Raw genomic sequence first — 23,302 nt, forward strand, 5'->3', positions numbered from 1 at the left:
CTTATTGGAATAATAATGAGTTTACGGGCTTGCATAGTTTATACTCCAAATATGCTCAAAAGTAGTCTTGATTGTTGGCATATAGGTACTCCATTTGATAAAAAAGTGATTATAATTCAATCCGTTTATGGACAGTTCCTTCACCAGAACTGCTCTGGCCAGAGTTTATACGAAACTCCGAGGGAGACAAGCCATGCCGGGGACAAAGAAGCACAAAGCGATGTTGGGATTCATTGTCACCATGTGGCCAGTGAATCCCTGCACTCCCGAAGCCCCTCAGAACCCATTGCAGAATTTGGCTACAGGAGGCAAGACTTCCATCGGCGACCTTTCACTTTCACACCCGCGCTTTCCCACGGTGGCCCTTCTTCAGGGAAGGCAGGCGGTGGCACGTGGCCCAAAGTCATAGCTGGAACATCTGTCCCAGAGTGTGCGCAGCTTTCCATCTATAAGAGAACTAAACAGCGCAAGTCTATCTTTGACATGAACACATTCAGGAGGCCAGAAGCACCTCCGAAACTGGATTATATGTCGCTTTCTCAGCTGTCAAAACACTCGCCGCATAGCTCAGTGACAGAATCCCCTCAATGTCCACCCACGCCGCCAGCAAGGAGTGACTCGTTTAGAATCAAGCACTCGCATCAGAATAGCTCAGCATCCGACTCCACAATCCCAGCCTCTCCGAGCCAGGGGAGCAGTCCGGTCCCAGATGGCGACAGTGGGAAGCAGATCTTATACCCGGTCGAAGCTTCGCAAAGAGATTATAAGATGCTATCTGATGATAATGGGAGTCAACAACTGGAGCCGGAGAAGAGAAGGTATAGACCCAAATCTGCACCGGCTCTGCGGCGGAACGTTGCCCCGTTGCATATCCAAGTTCCAATTCTGGTATGTATAAATGTTTTTTGCTTGATGTACTGTTCCTTTTATTAAACAGGGTGAACCAAAGATTGGTACAATAGTAACCTGCCTTACAGAAGTATATATTAAATACTTGGAAGAAACAATTAAAACACCATATACGGTTGATTCAAGGAACAACTTGCATTAAGATCAAACTACCACTGTTCATTTACTTAATTATTCTCTGTCACGCCCCCTCCCCAAGATCAATCTTTTTTTTTAAGTGATCACATGATATTGGTGAGGACAAAACAACGAGTGTTCAATATTGGTGCCAGATGTACGCCTTTCGGCACATTTTGCTAAGAAAAACTCAAGCATCACATCAACGTGATAACGTTGTATTGTCTTAAAGTGACAGCTAGATTTATTTGGCTTTATGTTGCCCGCTGTCAACATTTTCAAAATGGCAAGCACACCGGTCTTTGCTCGTCTCCCTCCTTGTTGCAGTGAAGTGCTGCGTACGCTTGGACAAACTTCCTTGTCTTAGCTTTCAGGAAGAGTCTTTAGTTTTTCCCTTTAGTCTGTCTCTCTTGACGCAATTGTGTCAAATATTTTTTCATGGGGTCACTTAAAAGTCTGTTACACATTGTGTCTACACTTCATACTCGAATGTTTTGTGCTCAATGCATTACGTGGAGGATAAATGTAAACAAAACACTCTGCCAATGAGAACGCTACTGCGCGCTAATGTAGTGGAAGAGCAATTGCACTTTATTACGGGAAAGTAAAAAAAAAAACTTTTCCCAAAGTAGGACTTGCCTGCACCCTCTTGACGGAAACAACATTTTAAATTAAAGATTCTTTATTTTTTCTGTCTAGGGTCATAGTTTTTCCAATGAAGAACACTCCCCTGAGCCAATGGATTTGTTGCGGTTTTCTCCAATGCGCAACAATCGCTACAGCATTCACTTTGCGCCCTCAAGCTACAGCAATGCAGTAGCGCGTGAGTTTTTTTTTTTTACTCTAATATTTTTGCTTTTTTAAAATACTCTTGTGCTTTTTGTTATAATTTGTAATACATTTTGAAAAAACAGTTGATGAAACTGTATTATCTGTCTTTTCAGACCCAGCACATTGTGGCTTAGTTCGTCCGGGAAAGTCGTCTGTTATCAGGAACTCGGTGTACCCCATCTGGAATCACGAGATGCCAACCAGTAATTCCCCACCAGGCTTTAGTTCCAGCATCCACACACGTTCACATGCAAGGTAACATCCAATGGACGCCTCTCAAACCATTCGATCAAATTATTGAGTTTGAACCAACTCTTTGTTTTAGCTCTATTCATAACGGTCGCCAAAGCGTGGATCTCAACCACAAACTCACTGGCGACGGAAGTGAAAACTGTCGTTCAACTCATGGCACCAACTCCCTGCCCTCAAGTTCCAGACTGGGTATACAGTACATTACAGTCCCTGTTTTGTATTACCATTACAACTCATGAAAAGTTTTAATTTTGCTTGTGTGATCTCACCCAGTGTTTTTGAGGCACAATCGAAAATGGTGAAAAATTAATCCCTGGTGCCAATTTTATGTATTTGTTTTTGTCAGCCTTAAATTATATAGTTGCAAAAATTTACAGTACAAAGGTTTTCGTCACTGTGCCTCGGGAGGTAATAAAAGTTATTTATTTTAGATTACAAGAATTCTGTAATTTTAAATTCTACAATATTCTTAACCTGTTTTTCAAGTTTTTATTTTGTTTTTCTAGAAAAACAAACAAAAATAGTCATTAAAAAAGGCAAAAATTATCTTCCAGTAGAATAAACATTTTTCTCATTTTTTTTGTAAACTGACAAAATAAGAATTAAAATCAGGAAAAAAATTCCTCAAACTTCATCAGAAAGTGTTTTTTGATGTTTTTCCCTGTAATACATACTGAGAAAAGAATTAGTGTATAAAAAAATAATCTACTGACAACTACTGGTATGGAGTTACTTGACTGAGAACTGGAAGTAAAGATACTGAAAAATGGCCTTACTTTTTTGCAAAAATACATTTGTCATTCATTATCTGCACCGCATATCCTCGTAGGGTCCCGGGGGGTGCTGGGGCTCGTACCAGCTATCTTCGGGGAGTGGGCAGGGCACACCCTGAAATGGTTGCCAGCCAGTCGCGGGCACACACAGACAAATCGCTCGCTCATTCACACCCAGGGACGATTTGGACCGACCAATTAACCTGACTTGCATGTTTTTAGAATGTGGGAGGAAACCGGAGTGCCCGGAGGAAACCCACGCAAGCACGGGTAGAACATGTAAACTTTATACAGGAAGGTTCGATCTCATGACCTCAGAACTGTGCTGCACACGCGCTAACCACTGCGCAGGTCAATTTCCTGCAGCACACTGGACTAGGTTTCGAGGCACATTATTGTGCCCTGGCGCACTGGTTGAAAAACACTATACTAAAAGTTTTCTTTTTGTGTAGATGAAGGCATACAGACAATTGTGACATTTTGTGGCTTTTAAGATTAAACACACACTATATTTTCAATGGTGCATGTTAGGACTTTGGGGTATACGTTGTTTGTCAACAAAATTACACCTGCAAAGTTAAAATGATGATAATGCATAGAAGCACTACTTTTAAAAATGTCAGCTTCTGAAAAAAATCAGCTGGTTGAAAAATGTGTGCATTGGTAAATGTCAATTTTTTTTTGTAGTCTCTCTGAGTCAGTTGCAATTCAGAGCTGAGCGCATAAGGATTCCACCAAATCGTAATCCATGCTGCCCTGGATCAGATAGAGGTAAGACTATATTGTAATCAGTGCTATCAATTTTGTCGTTAACTTGGATGGTGTGGCTTCTCTTCTTATAGGGTCCTGCTCCCATTCGGAATGCAGCTCACCGACCTCGCCACCCAAGTCTCCTGTCGGCCTGGACGGATCGTCCTTTGCCAGAAACCCATCTGCGAGCTCCATCTCCACGCACCTCAGGCCATCCGTTAACCGCGGTCTGGTTGGTGATGACCAAAAGGACGGGTAAGGTAGCCCCTATTAGTCATTGACTCACATTCAGACACCAATGCTCAAACCGTCATTTATCTGCTGATAAAGAGTTTTGTAAAGAAGTTAATTGAATCATGTGCATATTTTTGTTTTCCTCTTTGCTTCTTATTAAAAACTGCCTCATACCTTCCTTCCCTCTTTGTCTCCTTCCTGCTTTCAATTTGTCTCTAATCCCTTTGTCAGATATCCGGTGGCGGCTAGGCCCAAGTTTCTTTCTTTAAGATGCTTGAGGTGTGTTTTGTGTTATCACATAGTTGGAATTTGTCATGCTGTAAAGTGCAGAGAAATTAAATAATCTTGCAGACCACAACAAAAAAGTCAAGTCACATTTATTTATATAGCCCTTAATACAAGATGTCTCAAAGGACTGCACAGGATTACAATTACACTATCGTCTGATTTTACACCTACAAAAAGCAATATCAAAAACTTAAGGTTAAACTAGCATGCTCATATTACTAAATTATGCATCTTTTTTCAGCAATATAGTGATTCAAACGTTTTTAGCTGTAAATTATGAAATTGTCAAATATTTATAATGAATGCTCAAAAATATATGAATTTTCCCCTATTTTCTGTTGAGGCTTTGATCGTGACTTCTCGCAGCGCACTTTTTCTAATTGCAGAGTTTGTAAGGCTGAATGTTTTTATTCTGCACTATTCCATCAAGACCAGCTTGGTGGCCTTGGGGGTAGGGTGCCCGCCCAGAGACTGGGAGGTTGCAGGTCAAGCCTTGGCCGAATCATACCTAAGACTTATAACATTGGTACTCAATGCCTCCCTGCTTGGCGCTCGGCATTAGGGGTTGGAATTGGTCACCTAATGACTCCCAACACATCAGTTGGGTTGCGCGAGTGGCTGGGAATCCCCCCCTCTGTATCAATCTCCCAGAAAGAGTCAGAAATGTGAATGTGTTCTTGACTATAGCCACCTCCCACTAGGGGGTTATGGCTCCAGTGTGTATATTTATATATATATATATATATATATATATATATATATATATACCATCAATTTATAACAGCCTAAATTTCACCATTGTTTATCTTTTAATCCACTTTTTTCATATTTACACATAATCATGGCTGACATATTTGTGTCCTTTTGTAAGTAATTTCCCATTTATTTGACTCACATTTCACACATTAAATATGTTTTTGTATTTTTCTCAATTACTCCCCATTAAACAGTGTGTGGCGTCTAAATGCAAATCAACTGATTGCATTTTACTCTTTTGTGAGAATTATTTTGCAAAACATTCCGGACTGCTGGCTAACAAGAAAATTTGACATTTTGGTTGTTTATTTTTATGTCAGAATGATATCGCAAGTTTAACTATGCATAAATAGTAATCATTGAAGTTTAAATTTAGCTGGAAAAAATATTGTCAGGGGCTGCTGAAGATATTTGTTGAATTCATTATGTCCCTTTTTTTCTTCCAAGGCCGTATTTGGAAGAGCCACGCAATGTGACGATGCAGAAAGGAGCTGAGCAACTGGGTATCTCAATTGTGAGCGGGGAGACCGGCGGCGTGTTTGTGTCCAAAGTGACTGCCGGAAGCATAGCACACCAAGCTCATTTAGAGTATGGAGACCAGCTGCTAGAGGTAAAAAAAAATAAAATAATAATCCAATAATACAACGATGTTGTTTTTGTACCTAATGTGTCAAACGTGGGCTGTCTCCAGTTCAACGGAATTAATCTGCGAAATGCGAACGAGCAACAGGCCCGCTTGGTGATAGGACAACAGTGTGACACAGTCACCATTTTGGCTCAGTACAACCCTCATATGTTTCAGCTGGGTAATCTCTCTCGGTCCAGGTAACCGTTACGAGACCGCAAAACTGCTTTTATTTTCCAGGGTTCTTGAAATCTTTAAAAATGGTTGATTTTTAATGTTGCGTTTTTAAGTAAGGTGCTTGAATCTTGGGCGAAGTGCTTTAAGTGCTTGAAATTGTTGCCATGTTTCACAACAAGTCTCCATAAAAATAACGCTAACACTGCTCTTTGGGGGCTTCATTTTGCCATTGCATCTACTTCCCTCGTAATTAACTGCAGCTCGCATTGTTTTGTAAGGCATTCTTCTATGGAGCATCATCGCCCCCTACGGGTCACGCTCAAGTTGCATGCTACACCCAAACAGGGCACCATGAAGTGTGTATTAGTACAAGGGTCATGTATCAATTATGGACATTTAGTAAGTGCCCAGCAAAAAATGAAGGTATCATTTCACAGTGGTAGTTTGTAAAAATAAATAAAATATAAGGTACATATAACTGTTATTTTTACCCATTTTTTTCTATATGGGGAGAAATTGGTCCCAAAAAGGAATGTATTCGCAATTTACTCAAGATCTAAAAATCATATGTCTTGATATATACACAAGCAAGATTAAAAATAGCATATGTAAATTACACATTATTTACACCAGATGTTTTTTTTACTACTATTGGTACTGTAGAAATTGGAAACTTGGCCTTGAAATTCCTTAAAAAGTGCTTCAATTTGGCCATGAAACAGGTGTATGAATCCTGTTTCCCAATTTACAATACTTTTTATCTACCTCTTCCTCAGTTCTCGCATGGAGTCCATCTGCATCCACTCGAACCCACTTGACAGCGACGCCAGCACTATGGACAATCGATCCACAGGGGACACTCTCAGCGAACAGGACATGGGCACAGTGATGCCCCCATCCAGGCAGACTACCCCCGTCACCAGCCCTCCAAACTCTTTTGGGTATCACTGAAACACAATTCACCCTTTCCAGGATAACTTAATGGAATTTTCATCAGAGGTTGTGTCTGCTGAATCTTGCTTCCTGCTCAGACTTCCTGTAACCGGTTTGCGTCGCACAGCGGAGCCGCGTCAAGTGAGGCTAAAGAGGATCCAGACAGAGCTTGGAGTTCAGATCTGTGGAGGCAACCTCTACGGTATCTTTGTGGAGAGCTTGGATGAAGACAGTCCTGCAAAATTGTCCGAGGGCCTCCTACCTGGAGACCTGATACTGGAGGTATCTTTCATCTGTATTACCTTAAGTTGTACCCCAACTTGCATATTTTTTTAATTAAGGTCTGTTAAATTTTGGTTACGGTTTACAGTTGTTAAACAACTCTTAACATTTCCTGTTGAACTTTATTGATAAACTAAATACAGTATGTCACAAAAAGTGAGTACACGCCTGCAAATATTTCATCATTTATTTTAATTGAACAACACTGAAGAATAGCTTTGACACAATGAAAGGTAGTCTGTGTAAAGCTTATTAGAATATAGAATAGAAGAATAGAATATACTTTTATTGTCATCGTTACAAAGTGGGTTAACATATTGTGACAACGAAATTGGGCATGACACTCCAGTTCCACACATTCACAGTGAGGTATGAGCCAAGAAGATAAAGGTACAGAGAAGATAAGGTTATAAAACAAAGGGGATAAGGCTATAGTTATAATTTACATGGTATTGACACAACAAATGTCGGCATGTGGGATGTAACATACAGTTGTTATCGTAATACCGTTGGTATTGTAAGGGTTGTGCAATATTGCATTTGGTGCAAAGTCATCATAGTGCAAAAAAATAGTCAGCATATGCATTGGTGCAAACATAGACATCATAGTGCAGAAAAAAGAAATGTTTAGACATTGTGCAAGGTGAGCAGTAAACAGACATAAGTACCATTATATTCGTATGAGGTAGTGTTTGGCAAGAGTTTTTCAGTTTTTTTGTGCGGTGTCTGTTTTGAGCAGTGAACATAGTGCAGTCAGCATGTGTAAGAACATAGACGTGAGTACCATTTTACATTCGTGTGAGGTAGTTTTTTTTTGCAAGAGTTTTCAGTTTTTTGTGCGGTGTCTGTTTTGGGTGGTAATGGCTGTGGGGAAGAAACTGTCTCTGAGTCTGTTTGTTTTTGCTTTGTGTGACCTGTAGCGCTTGCCGGAAGGCAGCAGGTCGAAGAAGTGGTGGCTGGGGTGAGAAAAGTCCTTGATTATGTTTTCTGCTCTGCTGAGGTAGCGAGGGCAGGCAATGTCCTCCAGACTGGGCAGAGAGCAACCGACGATTTTCTGGGCTGTTTTGATGACCCTCTGGAGCTTTTTCCTGTCAGCTGCTGTGCACCCAGCATACCACACCGTAATGCAGCATGTTAGAATGCTCTCCACTGTGGCTTTGTAAAAGGACACCTGCAGCTGCTGTTTTAGATTATTTTTCCTGAGCACTCTCAGGAAGTGTTGTCGCTGCTGGGCCTTCCCTACCACCGCTCTGGTGTTTGCAGACCAGGAGAGGTCGTCGGAGATGTGCACGCCCAGAAATTTGAAGGAGTGGACTCTCTCTACAAAGTCTCCTTTTATGATGAGCGGTTCTGGATTCCTGCTATTCCTTCTGTAATCCAGAATCAGTTCTTTTGTTTTTGTGGTGTTCAGTATGAGGTGGTTTCCGAACACCACGTTGAAAGTGACTCCACCTCATCCCTGTATGCTGCCTCGTCCCCTTCAGAGATGAGGCCGATCAAGGTGGTATCGTCAGCGAACTTAATTATAGTGTTTGTGGGGTGGGTCGGTGAACAGTCGGAGCTGTAGAGGGTGAAAAGCAGGGGGCTCAGTGCGCAACCTTGGGGGGAGCCAGTGTTCAGTGTTAGGGTGGGAGAGACGTGGTTACCGAGTTTCACGGACTGTGGGCGGTTGGAGAGGAAGTCCATTATCCAGTGGCAGATGGAGGGGGAGAGTCCTAGGTGTGCGAGTTTCTCCACCAGGATCTCCGGGATAATGGTGTTGAAGGCTGAGCTGAAGTCCAGAAAGAGCATTCTGACGTAGCTCCCCCGGTGGTCCAGGTGTTTCAGCACGGTGTGAAGTGCTCTGTTTATGGCGTCGTTAGTGGAGCGGTTTGCCCTGTAGGCAAACTGGTGGGGGTCCAGTGTGAGTGGCAGGGAGTTTTTGATGTGCTTGGACACTAACCTCTCGAAGCATTTCATGACCACAGGCATAAGAGCGACAGGCCTGTAGTGGTTGAGGCTTTCCACTGCTGACTTTTTGGGGATGGGAATGATGGTGGAGGTTTTGAGGCAAGGTGGGACGGTCGCCTGTGAAAGGGACCGGTTAAAGATGGTGGTGAAGACCCCAGCCAGCGGATCGGAACAGTCCCTGAGTACCCTCCCTGGTACTCTATCCGGGCCAGTTGCCTTCCTGGGGTCTATGGTTTTCAGCGCACGCCTAATTCGTGCTCCTGAAATGTGAGTGTGTTGCTGCTGGTTGTTGGTGGGTGTGATGTGGCTGTTTGTGGCCTTCCAGCTTCAAAGCGAGCGAAGAACTGATTAAGCTCCGCAGCTAGTGAAGCCTCAGCCTCAACAGTTGCCAGGTTGTGGCCTCTGAAGTCGGTGATGTGTTGAAGGCCCTGCCACATCCTCCAGTGAAGAGGTGCTCGATCCTCCTTGTGTAGGCTGCTTTTGCTTTCTTGATGCCCCTCTTCAGGTCAGCCCTGGCCACCCTGTTAAGAGCCTTGTCTTTAGACCTGAAGGCGGTGTTGGGGTATTTGAGGAGGGTGCGCACCTCGCTGGACATCCAGGGTTTTTGATTTGGGTAGACCTTGATTTTTTTTATTTACTGTGACTTCATCCGTGCAGTATCGGATGTAGGATAAAACAGTGTCAGTGAATTTCTGGAGGTCATGGTGTTCAAATACCTCCCAGCAAGTTTGATCAAAACAGTCCTGCAGCTTAGAAAGGGCTCCCTCAGGCCACGTTTGTATTGTCCTTGTTACAGGCTTTGTTTTTCCTCGGATAGGGGTGTATGAGGGGGTGAGGGATAGGCATAGGTGATCGGAATTTACTAGATTTATCAGGTAGCTCCTTTATTCCACAGGACATCCTTGAGATTGTGTTTCCTTTAATGAAATGCAACTCCCCAATTCCAGTTGCACCCATGCAGCCCCAAACCATGACATTCCCAACACCATGCTTGACTTTAGGCATGACACAAACATGTTAATACTCCTCACATGGTTGCCGGCACACATACTTCACACCATCTGAGCCAAAAAAATTAGTACTTGTTCCATCAAACCAGACGATATATTGCAAGTAAGTCATGGCATTTTTTAACAGAATTCTCTTTATTGTGACGTGGTAACATTATAATGAAAATATGAGGGGTGTACTCACCTTTGTGACATACGGTATTAAAGATACACATTTTTTCCAATTATAAAATGCCATAGAAAGGACATGCTGATGTAACTTTACATCCGTGGAAAACAAACTGTGCTGCATAACATACAAAGCATACTGTATAGCAGTATAGCCACTTTCACCCTGCAGAGCTTTGTGCTCAATTTGGCTTTTGGGTGGGTGGAATCTGTTGTTTTTGTGAGACTGTTGTATGCAATCTCCTGTGACTTTCGTGTCTCCTGTTTGTTTCTACAAATGTCCCGCATGTGCAGAAAAGAACATGTGATGTCTGACGCAATGTGCTAAGTGTTTCCTGAAGTACTCCTCAATGGGAACAGCGTCGTGTATCTAGCAATTTTAAAGTTATTGTGCTACTGGAGACTTAATAGAGTTGTGCCCTCAAATATTAATTAAATCCAAAACCTCGCTTTTCCTCCATTGAATGCTCTTCATTTTGTCCGCCATGGTTGTTGATTTCTACCCTTTCTTCGCATGAATGTGCCTCGGACTTTAACAGATCGGATACAGGATGCGTCCGTGCAAAGAAATCAGATTTCCCCGCTGTTTGAACCTAGACTATGATTACCTGATTGTGTGACTATTATGTATACCAGTGGCCCCCAACCACCAGTTTATGGACCTGTACTGTGCCCTTGGGTTTATTGATTCCAGCCCGCACAGAAAAAAAATAATTCCATGATTTTTTTGCTTGATACTGTTTAATGGACAGTGTTACTGTCACACGAAATGTGAAACTGGGTGTTTGACGTGGTACATTACAATTTGTCAGTGTGGTTTACACTGGCAGGGGCAGTTTCTTCTTTGTGCGATGGAACTGTCTGTTTGGAAGCAAAAACGTTTTTTTTTTGCCATTCAAGCCAGCTAAAGCCAATAAACATGAAAAATGGTCAATTGCAGCCAATTTCCTAATTGCCTTATGTTAACAAGATTGTAAACCATGAAAATAATTTTGTCAATGAAGGTGATTGCAGTTCTCGAATCCATGGAATCCCTACACCGAGAACATGTTAAGCTGTGCAAAAATACCACACAATACCAGCACACTTTTCGCAGGGATTTTTTAATTTTATTTTTTATTTTTATTTTTTATTTGTGCTTTTATTTGTATTTTTTAGTACTCATCACGTGGCTTAACTTTACATTTTGCGTTAAATGTTGCAATAGCGACCACAGTAAATTGCAGTGCGTTGACCTCGTCATGCATGCCATGATACGAGGACACCCAAATGTTGCACATGATTGCACAGTGGATTTCAGCTTATTGTTGTTGTTATTATTTTTTTAAAAAGTACATAACTATTTAATCCCGACCTATGTCTGGGCCGTAAAAATGTTGCATTTTATTAAACTGGTCCCTGGTACAAAAAAAGTTGGGGACCCACTTCTGTATAAATCTACCAACTAAAGGTCAATAAATGCACCTCAGAAAACAAATGGACATTAAATTGAACATATTCCCTTAAATTATATATAATTTTAACATGTAAAGAAGTTGCTCATTGCTCACTGCAGTCCAGTGCTGCAGATTTTCTGGCATCCCAAAGAAAGCAAAAAAACTGCGATTCAAGAGATTATCAAATAATGAATGAGTAAAACGATTTGCATTGCATTTTTCCTGAGATTGAGTCACTCGCCGTTGACCCACTTCTCCTATTTGCCCAAATGACTTATCGTTTTTTTTTTTATCTACAGTACAATGGCATCAGTATGAAAAATAAAACCAAAGAAGAGGCTTACCTAGAGATGTTAAAGCCTGCTGAAAGCGTCACATTCAAGCTACAAAACTGTGTTGAAGAACTCTCTGCCATCAGAGAGATACCAGGAGATGGATTTTTCATCAGGTATACAACATCCATCCATCCATTTTCTGAGCCACTTATCCTCGGGAGGGTTGGGAGGCTTCTGGAGCCTATCTCAGCTATCTTCAGGCAGAGGGCCGGGAACACCCTGAAGTGGTTGCCAGCCACTCGCAAGACACAACAAGACAAACTATTCACTCGCTAATTCACAACGAGGGACAATTTGGACTGGTCAATTAACCTCACATGCATGAGACCAGAGTGCCCGTAAGAAAGCCACGTAGGCATGGAGAGAACATGCAAACCTTGCACAGTGAGGCTGCGGTAGCTGGAATTTAACCCTGGACCTCTGTGCTGTGGGGCTCAGCACAAATAACCCAACTGTCGTGCCGCCTGTATACAAAATCAATACGAGATTTTGTCTCACATTTGCTTATATTCGACATTATATTATTGAAACATTACATTCACACAGACATGGGACCAAGTCACACATGTGCAAGTCTCAAGTAAGTCTCAAGTCTTCACCTTCAAGTCCCAAGTAAGTCCCAAGTATTTTTTTCTTGGGCAAGTCAAGTCACAAGTCAAGTCCCGAGTCTTAGATTGCCAAGTCCAAGTCAAGTCACAAGTCATAAAAACAGCGACTCGAGTCGACTCGAGTCCAAGTCACTAAGTCTCAAGTCCCCATGTCTGCATTCACACCCCCTATTCCTTCTATATGCAACTCATTAAGGTCTTTTTAATGTCTTCCAGATCGCTCTACGAGAGGGTGGCCGATGTAGAGCAGGAGCTGAGCTTCAAGAAGGATGACATACTCTATGTAGAAGACACGCTGCCTAACGGCAACTTTGGCTACTGGATGGCGTGGCACCTTGACGAGAAGGCGCAGAAGCTCGAAAAAGGCCAAATCCCAAGCAAATTCATGTAAGATCAAACGTTTAATAGAATACTGCAAAACATTGGGTAAATCAACTTGTCTATTTCCTCAAGGGTGGACCAGGAGTTCTATCGAAGACACGGCACAGCTGACATTAAAGAAGATGGCAGCGGCAAAACTTTGTCTGCTGCCGCCCGCAGGTCTTTCTTTCGTCGCAGGCTGAAGCACAAGCGCAACGGTTCCAAGGACGGGAAGGACCTGGTGTCATCTGAAAGCATGATGTCTGATTATTTACCCATCGCCGAAGGTGAGACAGCAGGTGTCAACCACACTCCAACCGAGACATTCAGGCAAAAATCAGTCAAATATTTTTGGATTTCTGTTATTTGTTTCTTTTTTAAGATCAAATAGAAAAACTCCAAAAGGAGAAAAACTTGTCAGCACAGGGAAAAAATGTTTCCTGTTTCCTGTTTAGATAACCTGAGCCTTATGTACCAGAGGGTCCAAAAGGTGGAGTGTTTATCGCCCAGGCCGGTGCTGATCTTGGGCCCACTTGCTGAGGCCAGCAAGGACATGTTGGTGACCGAGGCGCCTGCTAAGTTCTCTCGCTGTCTGCCGGGTATTTCATGCTTCATATCAACTTGGGTTTTAAATAAAGTCATATTTATTTGTAAAGCACTTTTCATGCAATGAATTGCCACTCAAAGTGCTGAATGAAAACATTCAGCCTTACAATAAGACAGTAAAAGCCCCTGCGTCAAAATGACTGACACGCCTGCTCTGGTGGCTTGTTATTATGGCGAATATCATGTGAAGCGTCATCGCCTCTTACTGACCGCACCCATGAGGACAGCATTGTTTATAAAACCAGATCCCTTGGCTCAGCTTACTGAGAAGAGTCAGCTCTTTCAGCTTCCAAACAGCTCCTAAGATGTTTTGTATTTCATTGATATATTTGCAATAATAAAACATTATGCACCAATCGAATTAGTAATTTCATATGTCTTGCAGAGGATCCCTGCAAAACACATGAAATATTAATTAAAACAGTCACAGATCTACAAAAAAAAGTAAAATACAAAACAAAATTAGTGTTTTACAGACTGAACAAATTTAAAGTCTATCCATAGTCTAACAAAACCCTGAAAATGCAAAACAACAAAATTAAAAGTATTAGCTTTACTGTGGTATAAATAAATGATGAAATGCAAAAAAAAACTTATTACAATTCTATTCTAACTAATTTAGACACGGATCTTATGAAAAACACGCAAACATTTGTTTTAAAAATTCTGAATATTAATAAGTAAAACAAAAAGCAAAAGATCAGCAGTTGATTGAAAGACTGAATGCGCTTTGATTCGGAGCAGTAAAAACCATAAACATTAGTCCAAATTTGGCTCATATTTCTGTTTTTACTCGTACAGTATGCTCTTTCTTTCTCTTTCTTTTTTATTAAAATAAATTATTGCCTAACATCTATCGAGACTTCTCCCTGTTTGTAAACAAATGTGACGTAGTCGAGCTGTGCGTGCAGAATAGCAGAATTCATGTCAGTTTATAGCAGCCCATTGACACTAAAAGATGGTAGATAGGAACAGCTCAAAATAGCACAAAATATGTGCTAAGCAAGCTAGTGACTTTTTTCTTAGTCTTCAATGACTAAAAAAAATAAACCTTCTTCCTTCGAAGGTATTGGAAAAAGTTTAAAATTGTCATTAAAAGTGCTTAAAAGCTGCTTTATTTTGGCCATTAAAAAGGTTAACGAACCTTCAGCTCATCTAGAACTTGTCCAATAGCTTTTCTAGGTGCTACACTTTCCTTTTTGTAAAATAAAACAAGTAATTATTTCCAAGTTTTGTCATAATACAGACAATGTTTTAGAATGTGATGCTCGTCAACATGCCAAAGAAAAAAATAATGCCATTTTTCTCTTGAAGAGATAATGAAGGCGTCTCAGCAAGCTATCGAGCGAGGTGTGAAGGACTGCGTGTTCATCGACTACAAGCGTCGCAGCGGCCATTTTGATGTCACCACTGTGGCATCCATTAAGGAAATCACTGAGAAGGTAGATTTTGTATGAGACACATACCATCCACCTTATGCAAGCACAATTGTCTGCATCTAAAACATAAAACAAATATCTCCACTCTACGCGGTCGCACGCCTTCTCTGCATCTAGCGAGAGATCAACTTCAGCTGGTCCCGAGTCTGATGATGAGCAGATAATGTTCAACAAACGTCTGGTATTGTCAAAGGATTGACGGCCCAAAATGTAGCCGGTCTAGTCTGCATCTATAAGTGTAGGGATAACTTTCTGTAGGCGAGTGGCAAGAATTTAGGTTAGAATTTTTAAGTCAGTATTCAAGAGAGCGATTGGTCTGTAACTGCTGCAAAGAAGGGGGTCCTTACCTTTACAAAGAATTTTAAACTCAAAATGTACTCACTCATGATAGATCAGTCAAAGTCCTGGAAACAATATCCACAAAAGTTATTTGTGAGTGAGTAGAAACTTATGGTTTTTCAAGTAGCAGGAATTCCTTTCATTTTATTGTTAATATAAAAAGGACTAAGAACATTCAACAATGGGTAAAAATACTTCATCAAGGATAACCCTGCCTACAAAATACAATCCAAAGCGCAGCTAAAATGTTGTAGTTGTTCTTCTCTATTTTTAGGATGTCCAATAGTTTTAAAACATTATTTGGCATAATTCTTATGCTTAAAGAAAATAGGTCTTTTTGGAAATACCCCCGATTTAGTTAGCAATTTGACTTTTAAGTACATTAAACACACCGGGAGGAGATGAGAAAAAAGGAGATACATTTTCCAGACAAATTATACTGTAGCCTGCTCAAATAGTTCTGCTTAGTTTCTCATTTGTGGGGTGTCTCATACCAGTGTCTGAAATAACGACTGCCTGGACGCCCGGGGCGTGCATCTTTTACGTCGGGCGTACAACTTACAAAACGTCTCCGCCTGGGTCGCCGACAACTTTTTCAAGGAAAGAAAAGAAAAGAAAAAACCCAATACTTTTTTTTTCAAATCAAACATTTGCCCTATTCCGATTTCGAAATCTTCCTTCGGTTTGAAAATTTCGGAATTTCTGTTAGTTTAGCAATTTGCATACTTGGCAGCCAATCAGAAGTCTGCATCAAATAACTTCGTGGTTCCGGACTTTTTGGAGCGTTATACGGTCGTGCATTTGCACATCATTTTCCAAAGTAGACGCACAGAGAACACAAGAAAAATGGATAAGTGGTTAGGAATCAAGCCAAAACTTCAGCCCCAGAAGAAATAAAATTTGCCGCTACAAAATATAAACGTACAATAAAGGAATCGTGGAAAGAGGAGTTCACGTGGCTTGTAGCAGACGACGCAACGCAAACATTGCATGAATGAAGCTGAGTCAATACAGGTACATACTGATGGCAGATGGGAAACAGCGATGTCATATACATGCAATGAATGTGATAAGTAGATTTATAATAAACTTAATTTTAAAGTGTTGTTCTGTTATATATTCTGATTATCAATCCTTAATATTTTGCAACAATGTTTTTTTTTTTGCAATGAGTCGTCTTATTGTGTTTCAAGTTGTGAAAATTGGGGCAGGCAACTTTATAGCTGGGCAGGGAACTTTTCAGAGTTGTCTACCCTGGTGTCCGCTAACTTTTTGTCATGAGTTTCAGACACTGGTTACACACATTTTCTATGAATGTTTTAGACTCCTTGTGATTAAAACAGACCACCAAATGCTGAGCCTTGTCACTTCTGTTAGTTGATTTAGTACACAGAGCCCTCTTGATGGTGCTGCACAACTGTGAGTGAATATGTCCTACAAGTGCAGTTTGGCTTATTTTGCTGTTATTGTTGTTGTGGATAACAAATTGTTTTCTTTTCCATGAATTTGCGCATTTGTCAAAAGATATAACTTGACAAACCCCTAAAAGTTAAAAGCTTTTAACCTTTTTCAGACTGCTTATATTTTTGAATATTTATTTGAAACAAATGAAATATTTGATTATCATTTGGGTCCCAATCTTTTTGACTACAGTTGTGATTTTTTTTAACTGTAATTAATTTGACAGCATCATATTTTTTTACGGGTATAGCTATTGCTTCTTTTTAAAAATAACTGTCAAATAGAACAATGTGCTTAGATTGAAGCATTGCAAATACATAACATTTGTTTAGCATGTATTTTCCAATTTCCGCTCTGACATCTGCATTTCATTCTCTTGTGCTGTTGCTGTGTTTTCTCACAGGACTCTCACTGTCTGCTTGACATTGCCGCACACGCCATTGAACGGCTCCACAGCGTCCACATCTACCCAATCGTCATTTTCATTCGCTACAAAAATGCCAAGCAGATAAAGTGAGTATATACTCTTATATACAGTGTACGATGAGTTGGTTGGTTGGATCCCTTAACCAATAGTGTCATAGGATCACCATTTCCTGTGGTGTGTCTTGGGCAATTACAGCCTGGTAGTGCCCATCCCTCTCCAGGACTACATACATTTCCAATCGGTGTTGAACCGAGGACCTTTTGTGTGTTAGGCGAATATGCTAGCCACTGCAGTATGGAAACAAATACAGTGTATACTCTTAAATATATATTAACACTTGTTTTACATTTTTTGTCCACATAAAAACAAATTACATTTGGGTTCCAAGATATGAAAACAATAAAGACATAGATTATTGGATTCAATGCCATAACGTGTATATATACGTTTTCAGAAGCATTGTCCCTGAGTGCCAAAACTTTAAAATAAGTTTTTTTATTTAAAAAATATATATATATCAGAGGTTTGGCACAGCTCATCGGTAAGTATCAAGCCTCTGGAAATGATTTGAGTATGCTCAATCACCATTAGATGGCAGGAGTGACTTTGATCAGGCCACACATTGACGAAGCCCCCACTTTCTAGTGTTTCTGTTTTTCAAGAAATCTAGCAATGTTCAACTGTTGTTTACCAAACTATAGTAAAGGCTACACATTTCTTTCTAAATATGAGGGTTGAAGTTATATTTTGAATTTCCTACAGAACAACATTTTCTGTAGGACCAAAAAAAAAAAGAGTACAAATGGCAAAAATTGGCTGGCATTCCCATTTGAGAGAAACATCTGGCATTGAATGAGTTAATAACAATCTATCTATCTACCCTGGTCATATCCCTTGAGAGGGGTGACCGACAGCAAGACAACACATACAAAAATAAAGGAAATAGTAAAAATAAAAATCAGTTCTCCTTAATGAAAGGAGGAAACTTTAATGAACCTGTCTCTACATGTGTTCAGTCAATAAGAAGAGCATTTCTTTCAGGGAACTGCAAATATTTAAGTTATATTAGTGTTGTTACAACATCCATAGATAAACTTCCTTCCGTGTGTACTTCAATTTAGCCATTTTCATTTTTGTAGTTCTCATCAACAGAATATGCAACATTTTAACTATCTCATGTGTATTCAATTTCAAGAGAGAGATAAGAAACTAATCGTATCGGTGGAAAAAAAAAACACAATTTCTTCCCATGCCACATCTTTTTAATTCTTCACCCCATCCCAGTTCGAAATTAGTTTTTGGAAATCCCAGAATATGTGTTAGTGATCGCCTATCATTTCACATTCTCTTCAACAGTATATCAAATTTGGGTTGTTAATAATTTTCGGAACCACTAAGGGTGTCCTAGATCTTCCACTCAAACTCTCCTAATAATCTTATGTTATCCCATATAAAAAAAAAAATTCCCACTCCATATCCTAAATGACAATGTTCATTTCAATTTCTCACTTATACCTAATGTGGAATGTGTTACAGTACATGTTGTATCCAATAACAATTGCTTTGTAAATGCGGTATATGTTTTTATTAGCCTGTTGTAATTTGATTATATTATTAAACTATATTCTCAGATTTGATTTAATGTTTATAATAACACACTTTATGTAACTTGTGACATTATTACTAGTCTGAAAGTACCTTAAAACAATATATACATTTTTGGTCAAGAACATTTTCTTGAGTTTATGAAAAATAATTTAATTCATTATCACAGAACACCTAGTATATAACGTTTAGGTTATTATTTGGCCATCTCTTACAGTATGTCACAAAAGGAAGGACACCCCTCACATTTCTGCAGATATTTAATTACAATATTTAATGGACCATCACTGAAGAAACATCACTTTGACACAATGAAAATAAGTATGTCAACAAACGCAATGGCTTGCTGAAAATATATGCTCTGGTCTGATGAGACAAAGATGATTATTTTTTGGCTCAGATGGTGTAACGCATGTGTGGTGGCAACCCGGCAAGGAGTAGAAACATGTTTGTGTTGTGCCTAAAGGCAAGTACAGCGTTTTGGAATGTCATGGTTATGGGCTGCATGAATGCAACTTGAATTAGGGAGTTGCATTTTAATAAGGGAAACACAAACTCAACCATGTGGAATGCTAGAACATAGAAAGATCCCCTCCTTACAGAAACTGGGTCACTTGGCAATGTTCCAGCCTGACAATAACTCCAAATACATCTTAGATGACCAAGGCTTCTCAAGGAGCTAAGGGTAAGTGGAGATGGACAGGCCAAGCATGTCTCCAGATCTAAATCCAAACATCTTTGGGCCATTCTCAAGCGGCAGGTTGAGAAGCACAAGATCTGGAATATCCCCCAGCTCAGTCATGTTGTCATGGAGAAGTGGAAGAGTATTCCAGTGGTAATTTGTGAGGCTCTGGTGAAATCCATGGCCAAAAGGATGAAAGTGGTTTTGCAAATTCATGGTTGCCATACAAAAAAAAAATTGAGGAATATTCAGGAACTTTTACTTAAGGGTGGACTCACTTATGTTACCGGGGGTTTAGCTACTAATGATTTTGAAAATTTTGAGGGGGGAAATAAATTTACTCTGTGATGTTTCTTTAGTGTTGTTTAAACATTATGATGAAATCTGCAGAAATGTGAGGGGTGTACCCACCTTTGTGACTTACTGTAAAATATATGCCAGTCATTGAAGGAGGAAAGTCTGGGTTCCTGACTTTGTGTTCCCCTTTAAATTATTACTCTCTTAACACATGCCTCACTCATGTTTGGAAAATATTGGGGTAAGTTAATTATTTGGATAGATGATTGATTGATTATTAAACCTGAAAATCTAAATCTAATATTTCCTTAAACTCGTCCCTAATTCAGGGCACGACATCAATACAATGAAGATAATAAGTAAAATGAAACGTGGGACTGTGCGGATTAAGGCGAGGGAGAAAAACAACACAGCTGTCCCAACCTGAGATATTTAGAAGCTATATAATACCACAGTGACATTTAACTGGACCAACTATACTATGGATGCACCAAAATGAAAATTTGGGGCCAAAACCAAAATCAAAACTGCGTTACCCATGACATCTAGACTCAAAGGATGAAAAGTATTAGTAAATTCTGATTTTAAATACTTATATTAAATTCTCATAAAAACATAATGTCAATGGGCCAATTCATCATGATTTAATATATAAAAAAAGAGAAAAAAATATTCATTTACATCGAATATATTTATCTATCTATCCCTCTCTCTATCTCTCCATCTATCTATCGATATCTATATTTCTATATCTATATCCATATTTTATTTTTATATATATCAAGATATATGAGAGAGATATAAATAGATATTGATAGATATGAAACATTTCTTCATATAATTGTGCAAAACTGCCCATTTTATATTCCTGTTTTGCACACATTCATATGTCAAACATAAGTTTGATAAAACACATTTGAGGAGTCATTATATGCAGGGTTCATACAGGTGCTTTAATCCTTGAAAATGCTTGAATTTTCATTTTGTGTTTTCAGGGATTGAAAAGTGCTTGAATTTGGGGTGAAGTACTTGTAAATTCATAAAACTTTTGCCATGTTCCTCTACTAGTCTGCTTAAAAATAACCCTGACTTTGCTCGCTGATGGCTACGCTATGTTATCAAAGCGGCTGCCTTTTCCAGCAGCTGCCCTATTGTTTTATTGTCTGCTCCTATCTTCGGTGTTTTTTCTTCCCGTTTTGACAACTACACTATGGATTACTTCTATCCTATGGACATGGGTTTTAACGCACAAGAAATGCGTGTATTCAAGGAATTTCAACTCCTTGCCCTGAAAAATTCTCGTGCCGGCGTGATGAAGGGGCCTATCGTGGAAGAAAAGCCGGAGCTAGCGAAGCGGCTAGCGGCGTTATAAGTCTTCGGTACCATCCGTAATCATGGTAAATGCGAACTCACGACCAAATAAGATCATCGAGTGCTGGTGGAAAACATCGAAGCGCACAGGGAGCGCAGTTGCTGTGTTTTGCGGAAACGTGGCTCACGTTTAGCATTCCGGACGCTAACGTGTAGCCACCCGGAGCTACCCGAAGCAATCCGGCTTCAACGCCGCTAAACAGAGACACGAAAGCCGGGGGGAATCGGAGAGGAGGCGGACTTGCTAACACGAGGTGGTGTATCCCTGGATTTTCACAAAGAAAAGTTTTCCATCTGCCGCAGGGATGTCGAATTTTTGGACTGGCGTGACTTCATCCACTTCGCTACAAGCACCCCTAGGGCATCATGTTCATATGTTAATAAACAACGGGGTAGACTGCTGGAAGTGTGAATTTCCCTACGGGGATGAATAAAGTATCTATCTATCTATCTATCTATGTTATTGTATTTCTTATAACGTTGTGATTAACAGCAGCTGGTATTAGTTTGTATGGTATTGACCTATTAAGTGCATCGATCTCCCGTACGGGACAGCTGCATGCTACATTTTAACAGGGCACTTTCAAATGTGTATCAGTGCAAGGATTACGTATCAATTATGAACATTTATTATTGGCCATGTAAAAAAATTAAGGTTGCGTTTCCCAGTGGTAAATTGTAATGTGAAGAACTTCCTTCAACTGAAAATATATGCAAGATATTAACATCATTTTTACCCAACACCTATTGGGCGACATTAGTCCCAAAAACAAATATATTTGCGATTTACTCAGGACCTAGAAATATTTTGTCTTGATAAACACACACACACATGGATATATTTTCAGGCTCTGCAAAACACATATTTCCGTTTTTTTGCTTTTGATGGCACAGGAGAAATTGGAAAATTGGCTTTGGAAGTTCCTAAAGTACTTGAATTTGCCCCATGAAAAAGGTGCACGAACCATGTATATGACAATATTGGGATCCTTATTGATATCGTACTATTGCAGATTTCTGTTCCTTTGCTTGGGGAAAAAAATGGTTTGATAGCCTTTTCTTAGCTATGTGTGGCTTCTTCTTTTGATTTGTAATTGCATGGTGGGCGTGTGGGCTAGGATTAATTCTTCGATTGACCCCCTTCTCTTGCAGCTCATCTCACTCAGTGACAGGCTTCCTTAAGCTGCACGAGTCAAAAACACGCCCTGGTCATCATCAGCTGAGTGCCAGCTGTCAAAGGGAAAGCCTGGTCGGGAATTGGCCACATTGGCAAAATAATCCCTACTAACAAAAAAAGCCGAACACGCACAAACCTTTTTGTGTCTGTAAAAGGTGTCTGAAATAACGTCTGCATCTTTTACGTCGGGCATACAACTTATAAAACTTCTCCGCCCGGGTGGCCGACAATTTTTTCAAGAAAAACAAAACAAAAATAAAAACAATTTTTTTTTTCAAATCCAATGTTTGCTTTATTCTGATTTCGAAATCTTTGGTCGGTTTGGGAATTTCAGAATTTCAATTCGTTTGGCAATTTGCATACTCGGCAGCCAATGAGAAGCATGCATCGAATAACTTCATGCTTCCGGAATTTCCCAAACGTTATAAGGTCGTGTATTTGCATATCGTTTTACAAAATAGATGCACAGAAAACACTAGAAAAATGGATAAGTGGTTAGGAATCAAGCCAAAACCTCAAACCCAGAAGAAAGGTTCAAAAGAAGCTTACAAAATTTATGACGCTACAAAACATAAACATGCATTAAAAGCATCGTGGAAAGAGGAGTGGCTTGTAGCAGACGGCGAAACGCAAACATTGCATGAATGAAGATGAGTAAATACAGGTACTGATGGCAGAGGGAAAACAGCGATGTCCTATACATGCAATGAATGTTATGAGTTGATTTATAATAAACTTAATTTTAAAGTGTTGTTCTGTTATATATTTTGATTATCAATGTATTTTTAGCGATTAGTCGTCTTATTGTGTTTCAAGTTGTGTAAAATGGGGCAGATAACTTTATGGCTAGCTTTATGGGAGTTGTCTGCCCTGGTGTCAGGAGCTTGACACTGCTGTAAATTTTAATCTCAAAATAAAGGAAAGAAGACATCAATGGTCACAACTCGTAAGCCTAGGCTAACCAGTTAACAAGTAACAGAAAGGACTTAAAACAGAAAAATGGGAGCCTGAGTGCTTGAGCAAGAATGGGGTCAAACACGGTAAAGGTGTAACAAAAGGGTAGATTTATTGAGTAATAGTAGAGCAGGGGTCAGCAACCTAGGG

General features: G+C 40.0%; 1 protein-coding gene across 2 annotated transcripts in view; it reads left to right on the top strand.

Annotated features, from left to right (window-relative positions):
- Positions 1-23,302, top strand: part of LOC148346881 (disks large homolog 5-like) — a 76,680-nt gene that overhangs the window by 50,779 nt on the left and 2,599 nt on the right. Inside the window, exons 16-32 of one of the 2 annotated variants that reach the window (XM_088323397.1) lie at positions 136-888; positions 1,726-1,849; positions 1,971-2,112; positions 2,183-2,298; positions 3,570-3,653; positions 3,725-3,887; positions 4,074-4,145; positions 5,358-5,520; positions 5,602-5,735; positions 6,489-6,653; positions 6,744-6,927; positions 11,791-11,939; positions 12,651-12,821; positions 12,888-13,081; positions 13,250-13,393; positions 14,715-14,842; positions 17,043-17,152. In XM_088323397.1, the coding sequence (XP_088179523.1) occupies positions 136-888; positions 1,726-1,849; positions 1,971-2,112; positions 2,183-2,298; positions 3,570-3,653; positions 3,725-3,887; positions 4,074-4,145; positions 5,358-5,520; positions 5,602-5,735; positions 6,489-6,653; positions 6,744-6,927; positions 11,791-11,939; positions 12,651-12,821; positions 12,888-13,081; positions 13,250-13,393; positions 14,715-14,842; positions 17,043-17,152 (2,996 nt within the window). The remainder of the gene's footprint in view (positions 1-135; positions 889-1,725; positions 1,850-1,970; positions 2,113-2,182; positions 2,299-3,569; positions 3,654-3,724; positions 3,888-4,073; positions 4,146-5,357; positions 5,521-5,601; positions 5,736-6,488; positions 6,654-6,743; positions 6,928-11,790; positions 11,940-12,650; positions 12,822-12,887; positions 13,082-13,249; positions 13,394-14,714; positions 14,843-17,042; positions 17,153-23,302) is intronic. The other variant, XM_088323398.1, reaches the window with a different exon arrangement.

This window comes from Urocampus carinirostris, chromosome 19 (assembly GCF_059441175.1).
Source record: "Urocampus carinirostris isolate Australia breed hairy pipefish chromosome 19, RoL_Ucar_1.0, whole genome shotgun sequence".
Lineage (NCBI taxonomy): Eukaryota > Metazoa > Chordata > Actinopteri > Syngnathiformes > Syngnathidae > Urocampus > Urocampus carinirostris.